Below are 24,539 nucleotides of genomic sequence, written 5' to 3'. Positions count from 1 at the left end.
GTATGATAAGGGTGGCCTAGGTATCAGATCAATTTTAGTTCAACTAAATATTACAAGGAAAGTGAATTTGAAAATTTATGGAGGGAATAGTTTGTGGTGGAGAGTGATCACAACGGAGTTTGGTATCGACAAATTAGGGTGGGATCCTAGAAATTCAAGAAGTTCTTATGGTGTCGGGTCATGGAAGAAGATTGATATGAGAAAAAAGAGCTCCAAAAATTTATGGCATGGACGGTTGGTACGGGTCAGAAGGTGAGATTCTACGAGTGGATAGAAGATGGTTAGTGATGCGGAACTCAAGATTAAGAAGTGTCATCCAAAACCCCCACACATAATTTAACATGTCAAAACTTAATCTCTAAATAAACGTTCCCTACTTAATCCACAACCAATCTGTGACTGCAAACAATGGTAATTGGAAAAATAAATAGAATTGAGAAGACGTCTTGAGAGTTGTCTCAATAAATAGAAACAATTTTTCACTCAACGAGACGGTTGAAGAAAACCTCCCAAAGAGCCTCACACTAGCCAAAAGCTAAAGATTGAAAATAAATTTGAAATTTTACAACCTGCATAGTAAGGCCTTTATATACTCATAAGCCTTATTAATATGAGTAAAAATGAGAATTAAGTCCTAGGAAAACTTGAAATACAACCTTATCTAGAATTCTAATTAAAAAATTAAATTGAAGACTCATAATCATAAATGAAATAAAACTCTTCTCTCTTGAATGGAGTCTTGATTATGGCCGAATGCATCTTTGCCTTTATCTTGGACACTTGGATCGGATTGGACTCTCATTATTTAATGAATATTTGAAGTAGAAATTGTGTTGAAGATGATAAAAATTTTAGCTATGTTTGAATAGAAAACCAACTCTTTTTTCTTGTGGGAATCGGCCATGAAGAGGAATCCTTATCTCTTTAAGCTTTCCTACTTCAGACATGCTTTAGACTTTTTTAAAATATTGATTTATGAAACAAGAAATCTAAATAGGATTCTTAAAAGGCTAATTGGCATTCTTGGGATAAAATTGCCACAATTCCCAGTTGCTTTATGAATCCCAAGGCTGAATGCCACCAAGAGAGGAAGAGATGGGAAGAATTCCTCATGGGAGAGAGTTTTCTTCTCAGGCGGAACTCTCCTAAATCTCGGTCATGTGTCCTAACTTGTAGGAGGATGCATGGCCAAGGCTTATCTTTGGGCCCCAACCTCCTATTTTATGGGCTTCTCTCTTGGTTTCAAGCTTGCTTCTTCGTGGATCCACTCTTAGACAAATAATTGGAATGGTTGCTTGAGTTTTTTACTGAGCTCTTGTGATTGATCAATTAGGCATCATTATACTCTTCCCAAGTGGCCCAAGTCCATCATTCGTCATGTGCAAACCTTGTTTTCCTTGTTGGGGTTTATGTGTGGGCACTTTAGGGTCCAAACTGCAAGGATCATTTGTTGGACATCCTTGGCCGCTTGCTTGCTCACCTGGACAGCCCATGCCATGGCTTGGATGGATGGAGTAGTCCCTTGAATGTTCCATGTCGTCTAGGATCATATCAGTTAGAGCATCTTTTCCCTTGGATCTTTTCTTTAGCTTGGATCATAGAGGCAATGATGAGAAAATTCTTTCTCATATCCAAGGGTAATGAAGTCTGGACGGTGGATCGGAATAAAGACCTTGATGATTGAGAGGTAAACGAGTATGCAAGCTTAATCCAATGTTTATGATGAGGAAGACTTTCTGAAGAAATGGATAAACCAGGTTGGAGACTTAAGCCAAAAGGGACCTTCTCTCTAAAACCTTATCACTCCCATCTGGCCGCAAGTGGAAGTATCATAGAAGTTTTCCCATGGAAACTGATATGGAAAGTCAAAGCATCTTCTAAAGTAGCATTGTTTAATGTATCCTTATCATAGACAATTTGATTAAGGTGGGGAAGGTCATCATGAATAGATGCTATTTATGTAAGAGACACGGAGAGTCTGTTAACCACCTCCTTTCATGCCCTGTTTTCTACTGACTTTGGTGTTTGGCTTATAGTCTTATGCGGGGATAAGGTGGGCTATGGTTGGTTAGTTAGAGAGGAGATATAGGTCTGGAAAGACATTCATGGGGATAAAAGCTACAACAAGGATTTGAGTCTCATGCGGCTGGCTACACTAGGTTTAATTGAAAGAAAGAACAGAAGAACTTTTAAGGATGTTGAATAGTCTTTTGATAGGATTAAAGATACTTGGTTCCAAATCCAATGTTTTTTCATTAATGGTCATTCTTCTTACACTAGTGAGTATTTTGAGGGCTTGATTGATATATTGATGAACTTGTAAAGTTTTTATAAATGGGATGTATTCCATTGGTACTTGTTAATATTGTACTTTTACTTAAAAAAAACCGTAATGTAGAAGTTAGTTGTATCAATAAGGCACATAAACTAACCTAGATCTTTGGCTACACATGTCCGTCGACCATTGTTAGGAGGTGGTTGACACCTCCCTCGTCATTGGCATTAGAGGTTCCCCATCAACCTTCCATTGGTTCTCAATCCTCAATTCTTTAGAGTTTTCCTTACCTGCTAGTAACAACTCTAAATAGCCATTTTCTTTCCAGAACTTGACATTGTTAGGCATTTAGAAAACTGTCAATGGACACATCAATAGCCCAAACCTCGAAGGCCAATGGCCACCAGATGACTGCACATGATCATCACAAGCTGAAAAATGTGAGTGGAGATTTTGCAAGCTGTTCTATAGTCGAGTCGTTTTGGAATGCATCATTTTGGAGTTTTAATCTTGTTATGAGCTGAGTTTTTTTCTAGAGTCGAATTGTTTCTAGAATTGAGCCATCTCTAGAATGGAATCATTTTTGAAGCCTAGCCATTCTTGGAGTTGATTCAAATTTTGAGCTGAGGTGCTTTTAAATTAATTTGAGCCAAACTTTGCAATTTTACTGATAATTTTTAAACAGTTGCTGATTTTGAGTTTTGTTTAAGGTAAGTCGGACAAAATGTGCTTGAATTTGCCCCCATAAATATGTTCTTTCTCATAAAAGAGGGATTTTGGACAGGTTCAAACATGAATGGAGTTAATTATGTCTCTTTGTTACATTCCAAAAGGCAACTAGTTCAGTTACAAAGGATGAGGCACAAACGATTTAAAGGAATTTTTTGATCAATATGGCTATTTGGACATGGGATTCTCTAAGGATATTCCTTACATGATAGTTGTTATCAGATAGAAATTTAATATTATTTTCCAAGGTCTAAAGTAGGAGAAACAAGCGTCTCCAAATTTGAACTCTTAGGAGGCTTGCTGGGAGAGAATTTTAACGCTTGACAAGGTGAGAATTAGAGGTTAGATTTTGGTGAACAGCTGCTATTTCTGTCTGAAGGCGGAGAAAACTTGTAATCATCTTCTGCTGTGGTGTCTTACTGCCTACAGCCTTTGATGTATGGTATATGGCCTTTTGGGGATTGAATGGGTAATTGCTGGTTCAGTTGGTGGGGAAATTTGGGGTTGAGACAGCTTAAGTATAAAAAGAAATATTAAAAATTTAATCATTTTGACTGTTTTTTGGGTTCTTTGGAAAGAGAGAAATGGTAGAGATTTTAATAATATTAAGAGTAGCATTTATAGACTAAAAGATATGTGAATTTACTATTTTGGGTTTATTTTATTAGATTATTAGATTATTAGTGATGTGAATTTTAGGAATGTTATAAATACACTAATATTATTGTAAATCTTTTGTACATAGGTGTATCCCCGATTTTGATATCTTGTCAATATATACTATTTATCTAAAAAAAATGCAAGAGAAAAGAAATCACAGGAAGAATGTGCAATTTATATCCTTTCAAAGTTGATATCGAGGATTTAAAATTAGTTGTCTAGGAATTAAGTGATAAAATTGACATGTTTAAACCAATGATTGAAAGTCACTTAGGCTAAGCAAGTCTTGGATATTTTATTACACAAGAACCTAGTATATCTAAAACTTTAGTATAACATGATACCAAAGGATGAAAAGGTAAACGAATTGGATAGTGAGCAAAATTTTGTAAAGGTGCAACAACTTAATGATCAATCTCGAAGTTATAAACATAAATGAGATAACTGAAATAGTAAAAGAGATTGTAGAAGATGTTTTGGTTTAGTGTCAGCCAATAAGCTTGAGTTATCGAGTGTGGGTCTTTCGATTTAGTAGCAAGCAAAGACATTACCATGTTGAGCATAAGGATATTCTAGTTGATTGGAATTTCATGAAGAAGAAAGAAGCCATACTTGAAGAAACTATACCCCTTTTTCTTTTTATAGCCACTATTGAAAGTTAGAGTTTAACAATTCTTCCATTTGTATTTTCAAAAACAAATAATTCTTCTATTTGTAGATTTTGTCATGACTAATTGTTCGTCTACTCCTTTGGAATCCATGAGCTTGGAAGCATCTTGTATTCTCAAGAAAATTTCAAGTTTTACAAGCTTATAATTGTTTGGAAGATAAATTTTAGTTTTTTTTTTTTGAAAATAAAAAGTATGATAATATTCATTACTTCATAAGCACCAAGATTATTGCCAACCTATGCAAATAAGCTTGTAGAAGATTTTGGTTTAGTGGCGGCCAATAAGCTTGAGCTATTGAGTGTGGGTCTTTCGATTTAGTAGCAAGCAAAGACATTGCCATGTTGAGCATAAGGATATTCTAGTTGATTGGAATTTCATGAAGAAGAAAGAAGCCATACTTGAAGAAACTATACCCTTTTTTCTTTTTATCGCAACTATTGATAGTCAGAGTTTAACAATTCTTCCATTTATATTTTCAAAAACAAATAATAATTCTGTTTGTTGATTTTGTCATGACTAATTGGTCGTCTACTCCTCTGAAATCCATGAGCTTGGAAGCACCTTGATTTCTCAAGAAAATTTCAAGTTTTACAAGCTTTTAATTGTTTGGAAGACAAATCTTAGTTTTTTTTTTTTTGAAAATAAAAAGTATGATAATATTCGTTACTTCACAAGCACCAAGATTATTGCCAACCTACGCAAATAAAGCAACTCTTGGTGGAGCATTAGTCTTCCAGATCTGTTGAAAAGATAAACTTGTCTCCTTATATTCTTAATTAAATAATTATGGAAAGACCTTATCGAGAAAGAACCTTTAGTATTAAGTCTCCAAATTGGTTGCTTATTACTTCTGTTAATTGAGGCGAGTGAGACCATATGAAGGAGAGTCTTACAATTGATAATTTACTAATCATTGAGATTTCTCGTAACTTCCACATGCCACTCCCTTTTCCTCTCTCCCTTCAATTATCTTTAAATATTTTTAAACTGAAGAATTCTTGTTCTATGCAATAGCATGGATATGGAAAAACTATTCTTTGAGTGATCCCTCGCTTAACCAAGTGTTTTGCCAAAAACTAATTCTGTTCATGATGCTAAACCTCCACTTGATACAATCCTGACAATTTTTTTATTTTCTACTTCAACATTATAGAACTTGAGCTCAAGTTTTCACAAAGTGGGGTAGAATGATACAGACCAAGAAGATCCTAATTAGATATTTAGTGAAACATATTTATGTAATTATAACACATATGTATTATTAATGATATTTAGATTATTTGGAAACTATTGCTTGTAGGCTTGTTTTTGGTATGAGTTTATTATGTTTCCTATCTAGTTATTTTCTATTATCTATTATAAGTCATCAAATCAATTAGCTTATTTCCTAGGTAGACTAAAGTATTCTGTTCTGATTATGCTTGATGTCCAAAATAAAGTACCCTAGCTTAGTTGCTATTCAAACTATTCATGTAATGATTATACAAATATTAAGCTATTGATTTAATTATTGAGATAGAGGATCTCCAATTTTAATTCTTGATAAATTTTTACCTGGTATTGTGTTCAAGCTCTCTTTGTAAAACATCATAAGTATATCATAAATGTCTATGCAGGCTGCAAAGATTGTTAAACAAGTGTACTCTGTCCTTCCCGTCTACGACAAAATTGTCCCTGCACTTCTTAGCGGTGGGGTGTGGAATCTAGCAAAGACATGCAACTTTACGTTGGGCATCCCAGTTGGACCAATGCTTGCGAAACCAACCAAAGGTGTAGCAGAAATCGTAAATAAATTCCAGGACATGGAATACACATGTGAATACAAGTATGATGGAGAACGTGCACAGGTGGTGCTATTGTCTTAGATATTTGGTATCTAATTTCCATAATTGCTGCTATACATGTGGCTTCTTTCACTCATTTTATGCAGATACATTACATGGAGAATGGTTCGGTTGAGATATACAGTCGAAATGCTGAGCGGAACACTAGCAAGTTTCCTGATGTTGTTGTTGTAGTTTCAAGGTAGAGTTCTGTTACCATCATGGACTTTTTACCTGAATGGTGTATTAATTATTTAATAGGAGCTTCCTCAGAGAAGTAAGGAGCTTCTAGGAAAATTATAGGATAAATTAAGGTTAATTTGTGTACTTAAAAATTTTGAGATAGAAGGTAGTTATCACACCTTAAATTTCTTATATATTATGTCTAAGGATTCTTTAAGTATCACACTTGAGTATTTTATTACATCATACAATTAGAAAACTAAGCAAATTCTCAAGGAACTAGTTATCGAATAATTGGCCTCCCTAAAAACTGATACTAGAAAGGTATTTATAGTGCTTTTTGTGAAATTTCAAAAATTAAATTTCTTGTTATTGAGAAGGAATACATACGTGGGTGTATATAGCTGATGCAAAGAGAAAATAGAAGAAAATAACTTTAGCAAACGAAATAAGATAAAATTAAATCTTTGTATTAGTGGGACTCCCTAACTAGTGTCCCATTTATTAATAAGTTTAATTTCCTAACATTGAGATAGAAGATTGAGGGATTTTGCAACACTTTCCCTCAAATTGATAAATGAGCATCTTTTATTCCCAGCTTGTAGATAGGTCCTTGCAATGCCGATTGTTGAGTTACTTTGTTAGTACACGTACTTGTTGGCCATTAGTTGAGACTTATAGAGTACAAATCAATCTCCTATTTGACTTTTCTTTTTTGAAGTGTTTATCTATGTCTTCGATGCTTTATTGCATTTGATCATGAGTAACGTCAATGGCGTACTAGTTTTTGCCAAATAATTCTATCTAGTTCTTAAACACTTCAAAACTATCTTAAGTCGTAATAATTCACACTCCATATGCCATTGCCCTAAAGTTTACATTTGTATTTGATCTAGTGACCACATTTTGCTTCGTGTTCCTCTAGGCTACAAGATTGTTCTCAAGGAAAGTATAGTAACTATAGTAAATTGCCTATCAACTAGTGAATATGCATAATCTATGTCAGTGTATGCTTTAGAGACCAATCTAGTGTACTTTTTGAGTAGAATTCCTTTTCCATGATTAGCTTTTTCATAATTTAGTATTCTATAAAGAGAATGAAATTGAACCTTTTATTGGTTTACGCATGAATTGGCTAACAACACTCATGATATATCTAATGTTTGGTCTTGTATGAGCAAAATATACATGTTTTTTTCTTATCATTCTCTAGTACATCTTTTTGCCCATAGTTGAATCTTCATTTGCCTTTGATTTTGCTCAATTGGTGTGAAAATTGGTTTACAAGCTAACTATCCTATCTCCCTTAGGAGATTTCACATATCTACTACAAGATGGAGATGCCTTTCAACAATAAGCTTCTTCAATTTCTAGAAATTACTTCATCTCTTAAGTTATTTTATCACGAATTCTCTAATTAGTTGCTTGTTAATGCTTTATTCTTTCTCATTATTTTTTGCAACAATCAGGTTATAAACATATACCATGAGAGCCGTGACTCCCCATGAATTCTATTGTTTTTATGAGTGTATGATCTTCCTGACTATATCCATACATTGCTTTGGCAAGTCTTCCAAACCAAGCCTCAGGGACTGCTTTAGAACTTGTAATGCTTTCTTTAATGAACACACCTTATTGTCTCTTAGTTTTCTCTTGAAGTCCATAGGATATCTATGTATATGTCTTTCTTTGAGTTAACATTTGTTAACATCTAAGTGTTTCAAATACTAATCAAAGTTACCTGCAAATGACAAGAAAACTCTTACAAGTATTCGTTTTTTTTACTAGAGCAAATATCTCCTCATAGTCCATACCATCGGTTTATGTATATCTACTTGCCATGAATTTGGCCTACATCTTTATAAGGAGTCATCTGACTTGTACTTCATTGTACAATTTCTTATGTTTTGTTCTTCTCTAGTGCCTGCATCTCTTATCTCGTAGCATGTTTTCACTTCTTATAAAATAGTATCTCTTTAGATTTTAGAGAAAAAAATATTAACTTTATTTTCTCATATACTTATGAGATTACAAGTAGATTATTTATACAAAATTTCTATATACGAATAAGGAAATTTATATTGTTGTAGAGATTTTAATTGATTTTACTAATTAATTACATCATCCCCGTCACAATAATCTGGGTCATTTGGAAGGAAACAAACAAGCGTGTTTTTGACGGAAAAGAATTAGAATTCAACACTTTTAAAAAACCATTGATTTCATTATTTTGGCTCTACCATACTTGAACATGATATTGATAGTAATCTTGATTTTGCTTCTATTATAAATATATTTATCGATTTATAAATTTTGTACATGGGCGGTGCCCCCTTGGCACCTGTATCAATACATTTTATACTGTTCTTTCAACAACAAAAAATAAAGAAAAAAATATCTTAATTAATGAGATAATGAAATATTTTAGTCAATACTCCCCTCTAGTTGATGCAAAAAATATCACACATGTTCAACTTGTAAACTAAGTTATGGAAAGATTTGTTGCGAAATCTTTTAGTGAAAACATCTGCCTCCTGTTTATTAATAGACACATGATATAGGAATAAGAAGCCATCAACCACTTTATTTTTTATGAAGTGTTAATCAATTTCAATAGGTTTTGTCTGATCATGTTGAATTGGATTATAGGCTATGTTAATGGTTGCTTTATTGTCACAAAATAAGAATATGGTATTTTCTTTGAACAATTTTATTTCTTTCATTAGCTGTTGCAAATATAATAATTCACATATTTTTTGGGTTATTGCTCTATATTCTGCTATAGCATTGGAATGAACAACTAAATTTTACTTCTTACTTTTGCAATTAATCAGGTTGTCTCTCACAAGTGTGCAATAACCAGTAGTAAACTTGCTATCATTTGGTGATCTAGCCTAATCAGTATTTGTAAATGTTTCTATCTTACAGTGACTATTTTTGGAAAAAAATAGATATTTTATTAGTATAAATTTTAAATATCACAATATGCGAAAAACGACATCTAAATGAGGCTTTCAAGGATCATGCATGTACTGACTCACCAGACTAATTGTATATACTATATTAGATCTGGTATGTAAGAGATAAGTGAGTCTTCCAACCAATATCTGATATCTCCCCAAGTCTACTGATGTATCGATTTCCACTTGTACTTTATAATTGCTTTCAATAGAAAATTCTGCCGGGTTGCAGCCCATTATATTAGTTTCTTTTAATAAGTTTATGATATATTTTCTTTAAGAAATGAAGATCTCTTTATTAGATTTGACAACTTCAATTCGGTATAAGTACTTCTGTTTTCATAAATTATTTATTTCAAACTCTTAAATAAGAAATTCTTTCAATCGAGTCATTTCCCTTGCTTTATCTTTAGTCACAACAATATTATCTACATGAATAATGAGAATAGTGACCTTACCTTCATAATATTTGTTGAACATGGTATAATCACTATTGCTTTGTTGATATTTAAGAGAAATTATAACTCTTCTAAATCTTTCAAACTATATTCTTGGAGACTACTTCAATCCGTATAAGGTTTTCTTTAATTTACAAACATTCTCTTGTGTTCTTTTATCTTCAAATTCATGGGGAATATGCATGTATACCTTTTCCTCTAAGTCTCCATGGAGGAAGATGTTTTTCACATCAAACTATTGTAAGTCTTAATCAAAGTTGGTTGCACAAGATAATAATATTCTGATTGTATCCATTTTCGTGACAGATGCAAATGTCTCTTGATAGTTCGCTCCATAGGTTTGAGTAAGCCCTTTAGCCACTAATCTAACTTTATACCTTTAAATTGACCTGTCTGTTTTGTGTTTTACAGTAAACATCTATTTGCAATGAAACATCTTTTTTCCTGATGGAGGTGAAATAAGCTCCTAGGTTTCATTCTTTGTTAAAATTTTTACTTCTTCAATCATGACTTTCTTCCATTTGAGATCCCCTAGAGTTTTGAAATATACACAGAGAAAAGAAATAAAACGAAAGTTATATAGGAGGGAGATAGAAAGTCATAAGAAACAAAATTAGATATAGAATGTTTAGTGCAAGACTTGACTCCTTTTGTAAGACCAACGAGTTTATCCACATTATCAGATAAATCACAAAGTAAAGTTAACTCACTATTTTTTTCAGGAATTGAGGAATATTCTTGACTTGAGTTAAACTGCACGATGACTTTTAATGTCTTATTATTCTTTAAATATCTCTTTAAGTCTAGTTTATATGGGCGCCCCACATTATCTTCTTGAATGAGACCTTGCGCGGTACTCTCCTCGTGAATATAATTGTCAAGAGTTAATATGTCAAGAGTTAACAAACTGAGAATAATCTCTTCTTTCTCACTCTCTCCCTGAAAATATGTTGGGTTTGGATTGAAATAAAACTCGGATTCTCTAAAAGTAACGTCCATAGTCACAAAAGGGATAAAAATAATTGTAACCTTTTTGAGTAGTGGAATATCAAAAAAATATACATTTAAGGATGTGGGGTTCCAATTTGCATGCATTTCTAACATAGACAAAACAAACATATTTGGGGGAACAATATATGAATTTTTTCCTTGTAAAACTTCTAAAAAACTTCTAAAATCGAGAGTTTTCAAAGACATTCTGTTCGTAAGATAAGTAACTATAAGAATTGTATCTTTCCAGTAACTTTTCAGTAGATTCATAGTGAACATAAGAGACCGAGTTACCTTTAATATGTGTTTATTTTTTCTTTCAGCAATACCATTTTATTCACTGGTATAGATACAACTCATCTAATAGATTATCTCATTAGACTTTAAGTAGGTACGAAATACACCATTTATATATTATGTACCATTGTCTGTTATTAAAATCTTAATTTTAGTATCAAATTGTGTATATATCATTTTATAAAATGACTGAAAGTATGAAAACACATCGCTTTCTGTTTTCAACAGATAAATTCATGTTAATCTAGTACAACAGTCAATAAAAAAACGAATTATTTATGACCAGATAAAGAGGTGTTTTGAGTAGGTCTCCAAACATGAGAGTGGATAGTCATAAAAGGGGGTAAGATTTTTATGATTATTCACATGATAGGAACTCTTATGTTTAATTTACTTACATACATCACAAAATAAAGAATCCGTGTTTTGACTTCTATTCAAAACATATAAGCCGTCCTGCAGTCTATCAGTGTCAATTGTCTTCCCTATTTGAGATGCTGAAGGATATAATAATTAAGAAAAAAATTAATTTTATAGTTAAGATCTCTAGTGATGGGACCGATGGATTAAAAATTATAAGAAAAAATAGGTACATGAAGGACTGAAGAGTCTGCCATGTGTTTGTTAGTTATATAGTTTACAATCCAAATATTGGTATTGGAAATATCAGGGAGATGAGTAATACTTGATTTTACCACTTTTGATGTATCAATGATTGATAAATGGTTAAATTGAGATATGATACGTTTCAGGATTTGAATCTTCTTGTTTGAAAAGATTCCAATAGTTGATGAAGGGTAATTTGAACTAGAAACAATTAATTTCTTTGCTTTTATCATTGTTTAAAGTAACTAGAGTTAAGGGCAGTACAACATTCAGTAACTAATCACAGCAAGGTAGAATGCACCATTTGACCAACACCAATGAAGACCAAACAACCGTTGCAAGCCTGGAGGCGGTGACTAGAAACAACCCAGTTTGGCGAGGAAATGATGGCAGATGCAGCACGGATCAGATTGGCTCGCTCGGCTCGGCTTAGGGCGAAAACGAAACAGATTAGAATGGCCTGATGTGTAGAATGATTAGATCTGGACGTCTCCATGCGCGGAAGGTCAGAATAGTGTGACGAAAGGTTATGACCGGCGGATGCAGCATGACTTAGTGTGCGGATGGAGCAGATAAGGGCAACTCGACTTGCAGAAGGGCCAGATCAGGTCGATTCTGTGCTTGGAATGGCCTGAACAGTGCGATGGAAGGCTTTGATTAGTAGATTGGCCGAAAACGTGGCAGCCGCGTGAAGGTAGGAGCCGGGAGGCGCAATTCGCGTCGAATTCGTGTGACAAGGTTGGATTTGTCCTGATCAGACTTTTCTCGCGGCAATACAACGCGATTCGGGCCGGATCCGTTCGATTCTGCAGCGCATGTGGCTCACTCACTCTGGAGATGGTCACCTAAGTCGGAGAGCAGGTCGGCGGTGAGGCTGTGACTTTGTTGGGAGTGGCGATGAGATTAGATCTTGATAAGTGGGTACCAACTAAGTCTATTTTGTTATTTAGAGTTTGGAAAAAATTTTGAAATTAAAATATTAAAAATAATTTTATTTTGTCTTTGATACCATATAGATTTTAGAGGAAAAAATATTAACTTTATTATCTCATACACTCGTGAGATTACAAGTAGAGTATTTATATAAAATTTCTCTTTATGAATAAAAAAATTTACATTATTGTAAAGATTTTAATTGATTCTATTAATTTATTATGTCATTATAAAGAAAAAAATATCTTAATTAATGAAGCAGCGGAATATTTTAGTCAACAATATCAAATAAAATATGGAGAATATTTGAACATTGTTTAAACTAAGTAGAAAGCTCCAATTTGAAGGTGAGAATTTTTCAAATAACACATCTAATTATGTCACAACGTTCAATATTTTCTCTAATAGGTTTGGTGTGAATGGGCGAGGATGTTGACACATATAGAGGTGATATGATAAGTGATACATGTGGAGTGGCATGGGGACTTTGCTAGTGGAAAAGTAAAACAAAGTCTTTTCCTACTCAAAAGTGATATAGATATAAGACAAAAAATTTCATGGTTGGTGGATGGTAATGCTCATACCCTTTTTGGATTGGTGAATAATCGACGAATATACACTTGATACCCCGTGCATCTAAAGACTTACAGGATGAGATAATTTGCTGGTTTTAGATCAGGCTTATGAATCTATAATCTATAAGTTTCTAATTGGTTCATCTCTGATAGTTAATCATTAATTAAGAAATGGAAAAATTACTTGAGAGTGCAAGCAATTTTTCCATGGATCCAGACGAAGGCAGTCCAAAGACTTACAGGATGAGATAATTTGCTGGTTTTAGATCAGGCTTATGAATCTATAATCTATAAGTTTCTAATTGGTTCATCTCTGATAGTTAATCATTAATTAAGAAATGGAAAAATTACTTGAGAGTGCAAGCAAAACATACACCTCTAGGCTTGATTCTAGAAGGCCCCTTATTTTCTTGATCTTCTACTTATCAAACCCAATCATGTCTAAAAACTTCTCTTGATTCATGATGAAGTTGAGTTAGTACAATTTTTCTGCTATCCTCCTCATTGACCGCATACTCAGCTTGATGGCTTACCATTGAGTTCTAATACTTCTTTTTAGGATGTCTTGATTTCTTGCAATAAATACAGAGGGACGATCCTTGTTATACCTTCATGAGGATCTTGACAAACTTGTCCTCCCATCTTTCTGTGTTGAAAATCTTTTTGTTTTCATCACCATTATTGAACCTCCTAGGACATTAGGTTTCAGCATAAACCCTGTGAAACTCTTCTTGGCTCAAAAAACAAGAATAGTTTCATTTAAAGATGCTAACTGTTCCTTGCATGGATATGGACCTTGCTTTGATCAAATTCAATGTTGAGCCATGCAAGAAATTGATAATTTGATCTTTTCAATAAAATGCTACAAAACCATGGCAATTTTTTTTTGCCCCTAGTTTAAGTGCAATGATAATGGTAAAGTTCTTCCCATAGGATCTATAATAGATTTCCGTACTTGATAATAATTTTACCACTTTGTTCGTCTTCCTAGTTTTACTTTAATCTTGTCCATTTGTGTTGCATAACGAGTCTTAAAATACGTCTCTCAAATAGTATTCCAAATTTCCTTACCTGTGGATAAAGGATATATGTGTCACTGATTGTATGATTCATTGAATTCCATAACCATGACATGATCATTGAATTTGCTTCATGTCATGCATCGAAGGTTGGATTTCCTTCCTTTAGTCCCGTCTCTTTGAGAAGACTGTGTTTTCCTTCTCTTAAAATATTTTTCAATAAATTGGGATTAGTTAAGTAATTTCCATTCAATCTATTCTTTTTGGCTATTTTGGAACTCATACCATTTGATTGATGAGGACGTTTCTGGTTTAGGCAGTGGTGTTGAAAGACAAAATCATCTTTCTATTTTTGGCATCTTTTCCAGAATGGTTATAGGTTATCCTTCTGCAAGGATCTAAGAACAGAAAGTCCAACAAGAATCCTGGCGACTAAGGCTGTGGATTGAGAATTTGAGTATATTGAAGGAGTCAGCAATGACAGTCAGTGTTAGCTATGTGGTGATGAAGGCCATGAAAAAGAACCAATTAGAGCATAGGAGATAGTGCATCAGGGTTGGCTTTTATGCACACAGGCACATGTAGAAAGAGTGAAAGCGTGCTAGGATGGACATGTGTTGAAGCGGGTTCAAAGATAGACACATGAGCAGAGGAACAAGTCAACAATAGGGACAAGTCAACAATAGGAACAAGTCAACAATAGGAACAAGTCATCTACCAGCTCATTAGCAATCAAAACTGCACCCAACATTTGTTTGCTACCCCATAAATCATGTTGACACTCCCCACCACCCTTACCATTCTAGTCATTCTTCTCGCTGGGACTTTTGCAATGAGTTTGTATTCACAACCCACTGAACTGACACATGGAATCCCTGATACTTGTTGCCTCCTTAATATTTGGGATGATCACTAGAAAGTAGAGTTAAAATTTTGGAAAAGACCAGGTCATGAAATTCATTAAAGTGGTTGTTAGTCACCTTTTATTATGTGCTAAAAACTCTAAAGAAAATCCATGTTAAAACCATTTGGTCCTGGGTATTGCATAAGGCTTTTCAAGATTTCCACCTCTGAAAATTCTTGATCTAGAAGCGGTTTGTCATGTTTGTCCAACTTCTTGAACTCCGTCCCATCAAACATAGGCCTCCAATGAGAGTCCTCAGTGTACAACCTTTTAAAAAAAGGTTTTGTCCATTCCCTCAACCCCTCATTCCCCTTCACCATTGATCAATTTCTTGTTCTTCGATATAATTAAGTTGCCTACGATGATTAGTTATGCCATGGAAGAATTTTTTATTTCTATCTCCCTCTTTGGTTTTTGTAACTCTCGATTTCTATCTTTAAAAAATCTTATCCATTTGGATTCTATTAGCCAATTCAAGACGTGAACACTCTCTTTTCCCTTGGTCCTCCCTAGACAACCCACTTTTCCTATTAGCTTTGTCAAGATTCTCTAACTTCTGTAACAGGAAATGTCTAGTCTCTGTCTCTCCACCCAATCCTCCTTGCACCACTCCTTTGTTTTTGGTTTTACTGCAATGAGCTTCTTGCCATCCTGTAACTTGCATTACCTTCTACTTCAGCCACATTCCACTATTCTTTGACTTTATCCTGGAGCTTTGTCACCTTCAACCATTTATGCTTAAATCTTAATAGGTAGACCTCATTTAATCCCTTTGGAATCCAATCAAATGGAAAAATAATCGGAAATAGTATGTTGAAGGAGCTTCTAATATACTCTAGATATCCGGGACTGACAAGAGATCGAAACTAGAAATCCATGAATCATGAAGAATCTAGGACTAGATCTTTGGTTTGACTAGGTAAATTTGCCTTCAGAGAGTAGCAAGTCCTTGAAAGACAGCCTGTTCATTGTATCCCGAAACTCCTAAACACAAGCCTTGGAAAAGTGATCCTTATCTCCAAAAAAATTATATTGAAGTCCCCGCCAACAACCTACGGAAGGTCCCATCTCCTCCTACACTCCTCTAAGTCTCCTAACATTTCCCTCTCCCTTCCCTCTCCTCTACCATAAACACCTGTAAACGCCCAACGTCCCTTCTGCCTTCAAACAAATATGACATAGAGCACTCTCCCACTAATACATCAAGGCATCTCAGACTGTTTTTGCTCCATAATACAGTGATGCCACCTACAGCCCAGTTGCAGGCAACTCCCTCAAACCCACCCCCTTTATCTTCCAAAGTGCCAAACTATTTGAGAAGGAGTTCACTTTCATTTCTTGAATGCAAATGGTTATTAACAAATAACCTACTTTACCCTCAAAAAATTTAACCTCCTTTACCCTCACAAAAACTTGTTAATTACACATATTCCCCTATTTATAAATCATGAACTCTTACTGTTAATAAATTATTATTTTAAATAGAAAAAAGATGAAATTTTAAATTTGTTATTGTTAGTCAAATATTATTAGAACTAAAATAAAATGGTATTTATTGCAGGAGATGTCACCTAAAGATCTATGTTTGGCCCCAAAAGAACTAGGAAAGGTGAGAGAGTCAGCCTTCTTTCTTAGAGTGGTCTGTTTTACACAGATGGGTTAAAGGATGGCTTCGGTACTGTCATTGGTACTGCAGTCGAGCACATGCACCTGGTGTGACCCTAGAATCATTCTTTTCGCTCCTCTTCAACCAGTCGAGCGGCTTTTGCTCCTACTTTAGAAATTGCCGAGCTTGTGTTTTTAGGGTCAGCAGGCCGAGCCTGCAGTTCTAATGATTTCATATATACAGAAAGACTCATTCTTGTCTTTCTATTTTTTTTTTTTTCATAAAATCAATATTAAAACATCAACTTTAGGCTTTGTGGATTAAGGAAGAACTCATATGATTCTCCTTCCTCGACTTAAATACATGAATTCATATTTTATTTATTAATACTTACTGTAAAATATTAAATGTGCAATTGTTCAGTTATATTTTAAACTAAAAGTAAATAATTCAATTGATATATATTTGTTGAATTTAAAAATAACTTAAAGAATTAGAAGCAGAATCAAAGTAACAACCAAAATTATTGAAATATCTTACTAACTTCCTATACAGTTTTGGTTATTTCTGTTTATACAGTTAGTTTTACCAAGCAAAATAATTTCCACTTTTCGAAGTGACAACGGTTTCTATAGCTTATTTCTTCCAAACACATAACAACTTCTTCATTAAAAGCCTTTTTACTAAAAATTTATTTTAGCAATATTTTTACGACTTATAACACAAGTGTTAACCATACCAAATGGACACTTAGAATACTAAATAAGAAGTAAATGCTGTACTGTATCAATGAGTACTGGCCTATAATGTTGTATTTGTTGTATGATGTACATATATTGTCTTATTGGAAAATACTGGTCAATATTGGCGAACCAGTCAATATTGGCTGTAACAGCCACTTTTTACAGACTCCCCGGTATTGAATTTGATATTTTTAAGTTCATAAAATTTCATACTTCTACGAAATTCAAAGTATTATTTTTTGAATATTGATATGTTATTAAGAAAGCTAGGGAAAGTAACTACCCAATGTGCTTTGGAGTCTGTAAGAACTACTCCTTCATACTTCTTATATGTTACAAAGAACAGTGTGACTTAATTTAGTTTCTATTAGCTTATTTAAAAAATTGATTTATCTTGATATTAAAATAGGTCAAACATACGAATTTTATTTAACATTTAATAAATAAAATTACAATTGTACCCATTTGTAGTTACTTGTACCTGTTTCTCTCTTATTTTAGATTTTTCATTCTCTCCCTCTATCCTTTTCCGTGTGCAGCAAAGGTCAATCATCATAGATTCTTCTTCAGCTCCAAAATTCTAAAAGAAGAAGAAAAATAGTGCGGATGCAAGAATATTAAATAGCGGTAGACATATGATTTTATTTACTAATCATTAAATAGTTCTCATATTTTTAGGCTACTTTAATGTTAATAGAAATCAAGCAAAGGGTTATTGCTATTTGCAACGCATGACAAGAGTTGATAGTTTTTACCACTGAAATGTTAGGGATAACTGTTACCAGCACCAAAATATGGCAAATAATTGTTGCTTTTCCAAATAAAAATTATATTTACCAAAATTTAAATTTCTAATTACTAAAAATTCAAATCCCTAACCCTAATATCAAAATTTTCACACTCCCTCTCTCTATCTCTCTCTCTCTCTTTCTCTCTCTCTCTCTCTCTCTCTCTACCTCTCAGGATTAGGAAGGTCTCACTCTCTCAAGTTTTGATGAAAATTATTGCTAATTTTGATAGATCCAAAAACACATAGTTCTAGACCTTAGGTTTTTTGCTTAAGGAGGAACATCCTCTTATTTTTTTGAGGATCTAGGGGACCTTATAAATGTTTTGCTTGACATATAAATTTTGCATATGGGTTGCACCTCCTTTTGTGCTTCTGATAGATGTATTTTTAGAAAAAAAAAGTTCTAATGAAAATATTTCATTTTAGTATATTTGTGTATATTGTCTTTTTCCCTCAACAAAATTTTATGGTTTTAGTATGATCTTAGTCTTTTGTAATTTTTATTTGAGTCTGACTTATTTAGTATGTCTGCAAAGTAAATATTCATATCCAGTTGTTTATGGAAAAGATTTATATGTAATTTACGTTGCTTGATTTTCTTTTAGAAACAATATCTTGTTTAAACTCTGTTGTTTAACATGGCTTGTTTAGTTTAAATAGTTATTGTTTTTTGGAAGGACCTTGCTGTTACATTTATAATTTGATATAGGTAAAATAAAAGTAACAAAAAATCTGAAACATGCCAAAAGTTATGGGAAGTTGGTTGATAAAGAGTTTGTTTAAATTAAATTTATCTGATTTCATTAAATTTTTTAATAAATATCTTTAATTTATAATTAAAATAAAATAATTTCCAAGACATATTTTATAATGCATATTTTAATTAAAAAATATATAATATATTTAATTTAATAATAGATAAATAAATACATCAGCAAACTTTGAAACCAAATATTTTTAGATTTGGTTTGGCTCGTGTAGCTGAACTAATCTTTTTTCATGCTTGAATTTGGACTCGAGCCTAAATTTAAACAAGTAAGATTCTTTGCGATCCTATTTGGCTCATTAGTGGTCCTATTTAGAATACGAGAAACTACTTCGGGCTATCGTGTCCATGCAGTCATCATATGAACGAACTTAGTTAAAAATTTGGGTAACATAGACTATGAAACTACTAGTGTTCCCAAAGTTTTAAACCTCTTCAGCATTTTTCTTCTTTTTCTTATACCTGGAGGTAGGTGTCTTCAAGACATTATTAGAATTGTATGATGATAATTGTCTTAGCTTTTTGCTGAAATTTACTGTCTGCAGGTTAAAGAAGTCTTCTGTGAGATCTTTTGTTTTGGACTGTGAGCTTGTTGCTTATGACCGGGAAAAACAGAAAATTCTGCCCTTCCAGGTGAAGTTTTTCAGGTCAACTTCATGATCTTGTTTAGTTGTCAATACTGGGGCCTGTCATTTCTTGCTGAGTAGTCTTTTGACCTGCATAGATTCTGTACAAAAATGGAAAATGTTATTAATTACGCAGTATCTTGTGGATCACAACAAGGTCAAAATTTTCTTTATGCTGTAACTTTCTGTTTCTTCCCTTGATTTCACTTGCTGTAAGCAATGTGACAGCAGTCAGGGTTGTTAATGTTGTAGGGTTTGCACTGGTACGCATATAAGGAGGGACACATTTAGTCTGTGATACAACTTTTCTTAAACAGAAAAGGAGATAAATTTTTTGATTTAAAGTTCACAATATTCCAGCCAAGTCCTTTGACTGGTAAAGATCTTCCACTAAATGATCCCTATGCTCTTGCTACCCCTGCCCATAAAAATCTTTTCTTGCACCTAGCTGCTACCACTTAGATTCCTGCCAATTTGACCCTGGTGCATTTGACCAGTGTAGGTGACCTTGTACTATCAACTCTTTTCCTGGAATAAGGTTGGCTCAAAATTCCCTTGGAAGCATATTGGAAGGAAAAAGGTTTCCTTTGTGTTGCCTTCTTTGCTTGACACAAAATCTCATGATGTATAACTTGAGGGAGTGCGGTAAATTCATTGTTAATGGTGCCTGATGTGCTCACAAGAGGATGAATTCCTAAACCATCAACTTCTATTGTGTAAAGAGGCTAGAAGATTGTGGGATTCATCTTTGGCCTTCCTAAACTTGTCTCGAGCAGCCAATGATTTGATTGTGGACAAAACACAAAGCTTGAGGGTTTGACTTCGCTTGCCTTAAGCATCATTGGCAAATACGCCTTGCAGGCTCCTTTTTGCAAAAGAGGAAGTAACAGAGGTATTGTTTTCTTGCAATTGTGATAAAACTCTTGAACCTAATAAAGTCATCTTTGTCCTTCCTAAACTTGTCTTGAGCAACCAAATGACCTTCTCGAGCAGCCAATAATTCATCTTTGACTCAATAATTTTAGTTAGAAAGAGTTCACCCTTGTAAAATAATAGAGAAAATAGGAAAAATATTTTTGGTATTTTATTCTAATGGGTTAGAGATATATATATGTACAAAAGATAGATGTATATATGACAATATAAATCATTTTATTAATGATAGAAAATCAACTAATAATTATATGAGAATATTCCGTAATATATTATGTAATATTGTAACACTCCTCTTTAAGCTGAAGCATACATATTAATTATGCACAGCTTGTTACGACGATATTCAGTTTGATTTCTATTTAAAACCTTTGTAAATATATCACCTATTTGTTCTTCTGTCTTTACATAACCAGTAAAGATCAAGTTTTTCTAAATCTTCTCGCAGATGATGTGATACTCGATATGTTTAATTTTTTCATGGTATGCTGGATTTGAGACAATATGAAGGGCAGCTTAATTATCACACCAGAGTTTTGTAAGTAATATGAGACTCTAACCTACTTCAGCTAAGAGGTGTTGTATCCATAAAACTTCATATGTAAACTGGGTCATAACTCTGTATTCGAACTCTGCACTGGATTGAGATGCAACGGTCTGCTTTTTACTTCTCTATGATACCAAGTTCCTATCAACAAAAATACAATAATTTGTAGTGGAACTTCTATCAATTTTAAATGTAACCCAATCAGCATTTGCAAAACATTCATTATGCTTATGCCCATGAATGCTAAACAATATATAAAGTCCTGGAGTACATTTTAAGTAACACAAAATTTGTTTCAAAACCTTTCAATGTTTGACTGTAGGTGCGGACATAAACTGTTTAACAATACTGATATGATATGCAATATCTGAATGAGTCATTGTGAGGTAATTTGGTCTCCCAACTAATCGTCTGTACTTTTTCGAATTATCAAAGGGGGGTCACCATCATCTTTAGTAAGTAGATCAAGTACATATTTCTTCTGAGATAAAAAAATCCATTTCTTGCTTCCTGTTACTTCTACTCCCAAGTAGTATTTTAACTAATTCAAGTTTTTGGTGTGAAACTTGGTATGTAAGAATGACTTGAGAGAGGATGTTCTTATACAGTCATCTCCTGTAATGACAGTATTGTCAACATAGACAATAAGAAATATAAAAACAACTACTGACTATTTATAAAAGATTGAGTGATTCACACTTGCTCTTTTTCAGCCCAAATTTCAAAGGTACTTCACTAAATTTGTCAAACTACAGGCGGAAATTCTGTTTTAAACCATACAAAAATTTCTTCAAATGACAAATTTTTTCATATTCTCTCTGAGCAACAAACTTAAGTGGTTGTTTCATATACACTTTTTTTAGAGGATCGCAATGAAGGAATGCATTTTTGATATCCAATTAGTATAAGAGTCAATTTCGAGATATTGCAATATAGATGAATAAATGGACATATGTAAATTTGGCCACTAGAGAGAAGGTATACCCTATAAGTTTAAACATAATCTTTTACTACAAGTCTATCTTTAAAGTCTTGTTACAGAGTCATCTAAGTTTATTTTGATTGAAAATACTTATTTGCACCCTACAACCCTTTTTCCTTTGGGTAAATCTACCAAATCCCAAATGTGATTTTTATTGAGAGCATTTATCTTCTCAAATATTGTATTATGCCAATCAGGATGATTCACAGCTTCCTTATTTGTTTTGGGTATAAAAATTGAATTTATAAAAGTAATGAAAGAGAGACGAGAGAGACAAATGGTCATATGAAATAAAATTAGCAATATGATAAGTTTGATCAGACATATGCACTGATGTTTATCTTTGCGAAGACCAATGGAAAGATCAAGATCTTGTGGGATAGAATCAGATGACGAGGGAACTGGTGTAAGACATTTATCAATAGTCTGTTGTTTTCTTGAATAACATGAACAATTGGTGGTGGTACTTAGGTCAGAGGCACACCAACACTATCATCAGTTTGTTCAAGTAGAGCTGAAGATGTATCATCTACAAAAATACTATTATCTGTTTATTTAGTAGAGACACTTGGTGTGAACGTATAAATGAGCCGCTCATCGTCCGCTGTCTTGACTTGTAGAATTGGATAATGAGGAGAAGAACGACGTATTATCTGAAAATATCACATCAATTGATACTAAATATTTATTGACATCTGGAGAGTAGCTTTTCCGAAGACGAGAATATCCAAAAACACACTTTAAGCCTTTTGGTTTCAATTTTATCAAATTAGGTCGCACATTTCAAACATAACAGATACTACTAAATATTGTAGGTTGCACCAGAAATAAAGATTTATTTGAAAAAAGAAAATTGTAGGGAGCATCTCCATCGAGTACTGTAGATGACAGATGATTAATCAAGAAATAAATTATAAAAAAATCAGCTCAGAATTATTTATGGACTTGTGTTTGGAACAAGAGGGCTTTAGTTGTATCAAGTAAATGGCTGTTCTTCCTCTTAACGACTCCATTTTAAGAGGGCATATCAACACACGATGATTAGTAAAGAATCCCGTATTGAGTTATATAGTTCTGAAATGAGTGTGATATATATTTCTTGACATTATCATTTCTCAATACATATACAGAAATATTGAATTGGGTATTGACTTCAGTATAAAAAGCGCAAAAGTGAGAAAATATTTTAAAACGATTTTTCATAAAATATATTAAAGTCATTCGAGAAAAATAATTCAAAAAGGTAACAACGCACTAGAACGCCTTTGTAGACGATCCTTTACTCTGACAACATCTAGGGTTTCTCGAACAATGTGATCTCACACCGGGTAAATCCTTAACCCTTCCCCCTCTTACTAAGGCTACAGAATGTTCTTGTGAATTATGGTCAATACCGGGTATATAAGCAGTGATTTCAAATCCTAAAATATTGTTTTGGATGAAACAAGACAGGGGCTCCAAATATCAAAATGAATTAACTCAAAAATAGACTCAGCTTGTCTATTAACTTTTAAACCTAACGAATTACGGTGATGTTTCACAAACCGACATGATTCGCAATTCAGTGAAAATATATCATGAAATTGAGAATATAGTTTCTTCAACACAAGGAGGGAATGATATTCCAATTTACAATGTGTTTCAAATGGAGAAATAACATTAGAGCAGACAACCAATTGAGGCACCCATGTATCAAGAATGTAAAGATCATCTGATACATGTCCTTTACCAGTAATCTGCTTCATCATAACATCTTGAAGAATACAATGATTAAAAAAGAATGTATAAAACAATTAAAATCTTTAGTAAGTTTACTCATGTAAATCAGATTAAAGGTAAGTTTAGGTAAACTTAATACAAATGATAAGATAATAGATGAAGTTAGTTTTTTGGTCCTGGAATTCACAATGTTATTGATCGACCCATCAGCAATGGTTATAGGAAAATGTGTTTTGTGTAGTCGAAAATTAGAAAATATATTAGAATTATCTATCATGTGATTTGTAGTATTAGAATCAATCGCCCATATGTTGGAGGAGAATATATGATATTTTTTCACTGATTCAGTAAGAGTAGAAAATTTATTTCAAGATTCTTGATACTGAGAAAGTTTAGAATATTCATCAGCTGAAATCATAACAATTCTATCAGAAGATGAGATAGCAGTAACAATAACAATATTAGTGGTTTGTGTCCTCCGATTAGAATTTTGCAATTTCTTATGTTATCCTTAATATGCCCTTGTTTACGACAATAGTAGTAAATAATATTACTACCCATTTAAATCTAAAAATTATACTGTCAGATGAGAACCACTTGAACCACCTAAAAACTCAGCAAGCAGGAAAAAAAAAAAAACGAATACAGATAATTACTACTATAAAAAATAAACAACCACTCACAGGGAGACATCACTGCCCAAAAAGAACACCGTACGCAACCACTGGAGCACCCTACGCACTG

The 24,539-nt window shown here is 33.3% G+C and overlaps 1 protein-coding gene across 1 annotated transcript in view; it reads left to right on the top strand.

Annotated features, from left to right (window-relative positions):
• LOC110824097 (DNA ligase 1-like) overlaps positions 1–24,539 on the top strand; it is a 40,342-nt gene that overhangs the window by 4,858 nt on the left and 10,945 nt on the right. Inside the window, exons 5-7 of the mRNA XM_088213271.1 lie at positions 5,952–6,182; positions 6,266–6,360; positions 19,534–19,621. Coding sequence (XP_088069397.1) covers positions 5,952–6,182; positions 6,266–6,360; positions 19,534–19,621 — 414 coding nt within the window. The remainder of the gene's footprint in view (positions 1–5,951; positions 6,183–6,265; positions 6,361–19,533; positions 19,622–24,539) is intronic.

Source organism: Carica papaya, chromosome 2 (genome assembly GCF_054855325.1).
Source record: "Carica papaya isolate Zhongbai chromosome 2, ASM5485532v1, whole genome shotgun sequence".
NCBI classification, from domain to species: domain Eukaryota; kingdom Viridiplantae; phylum Streptophyta; class Magnoliopsida; order Brassicales; family Caricaceae; genus Carica; species Carica papaya.
The sequence above is the reverse complement of the archived record's forward strand: the minus strand, read 5'-3'. Positions and strand labels throughout refer to the sequence as shown.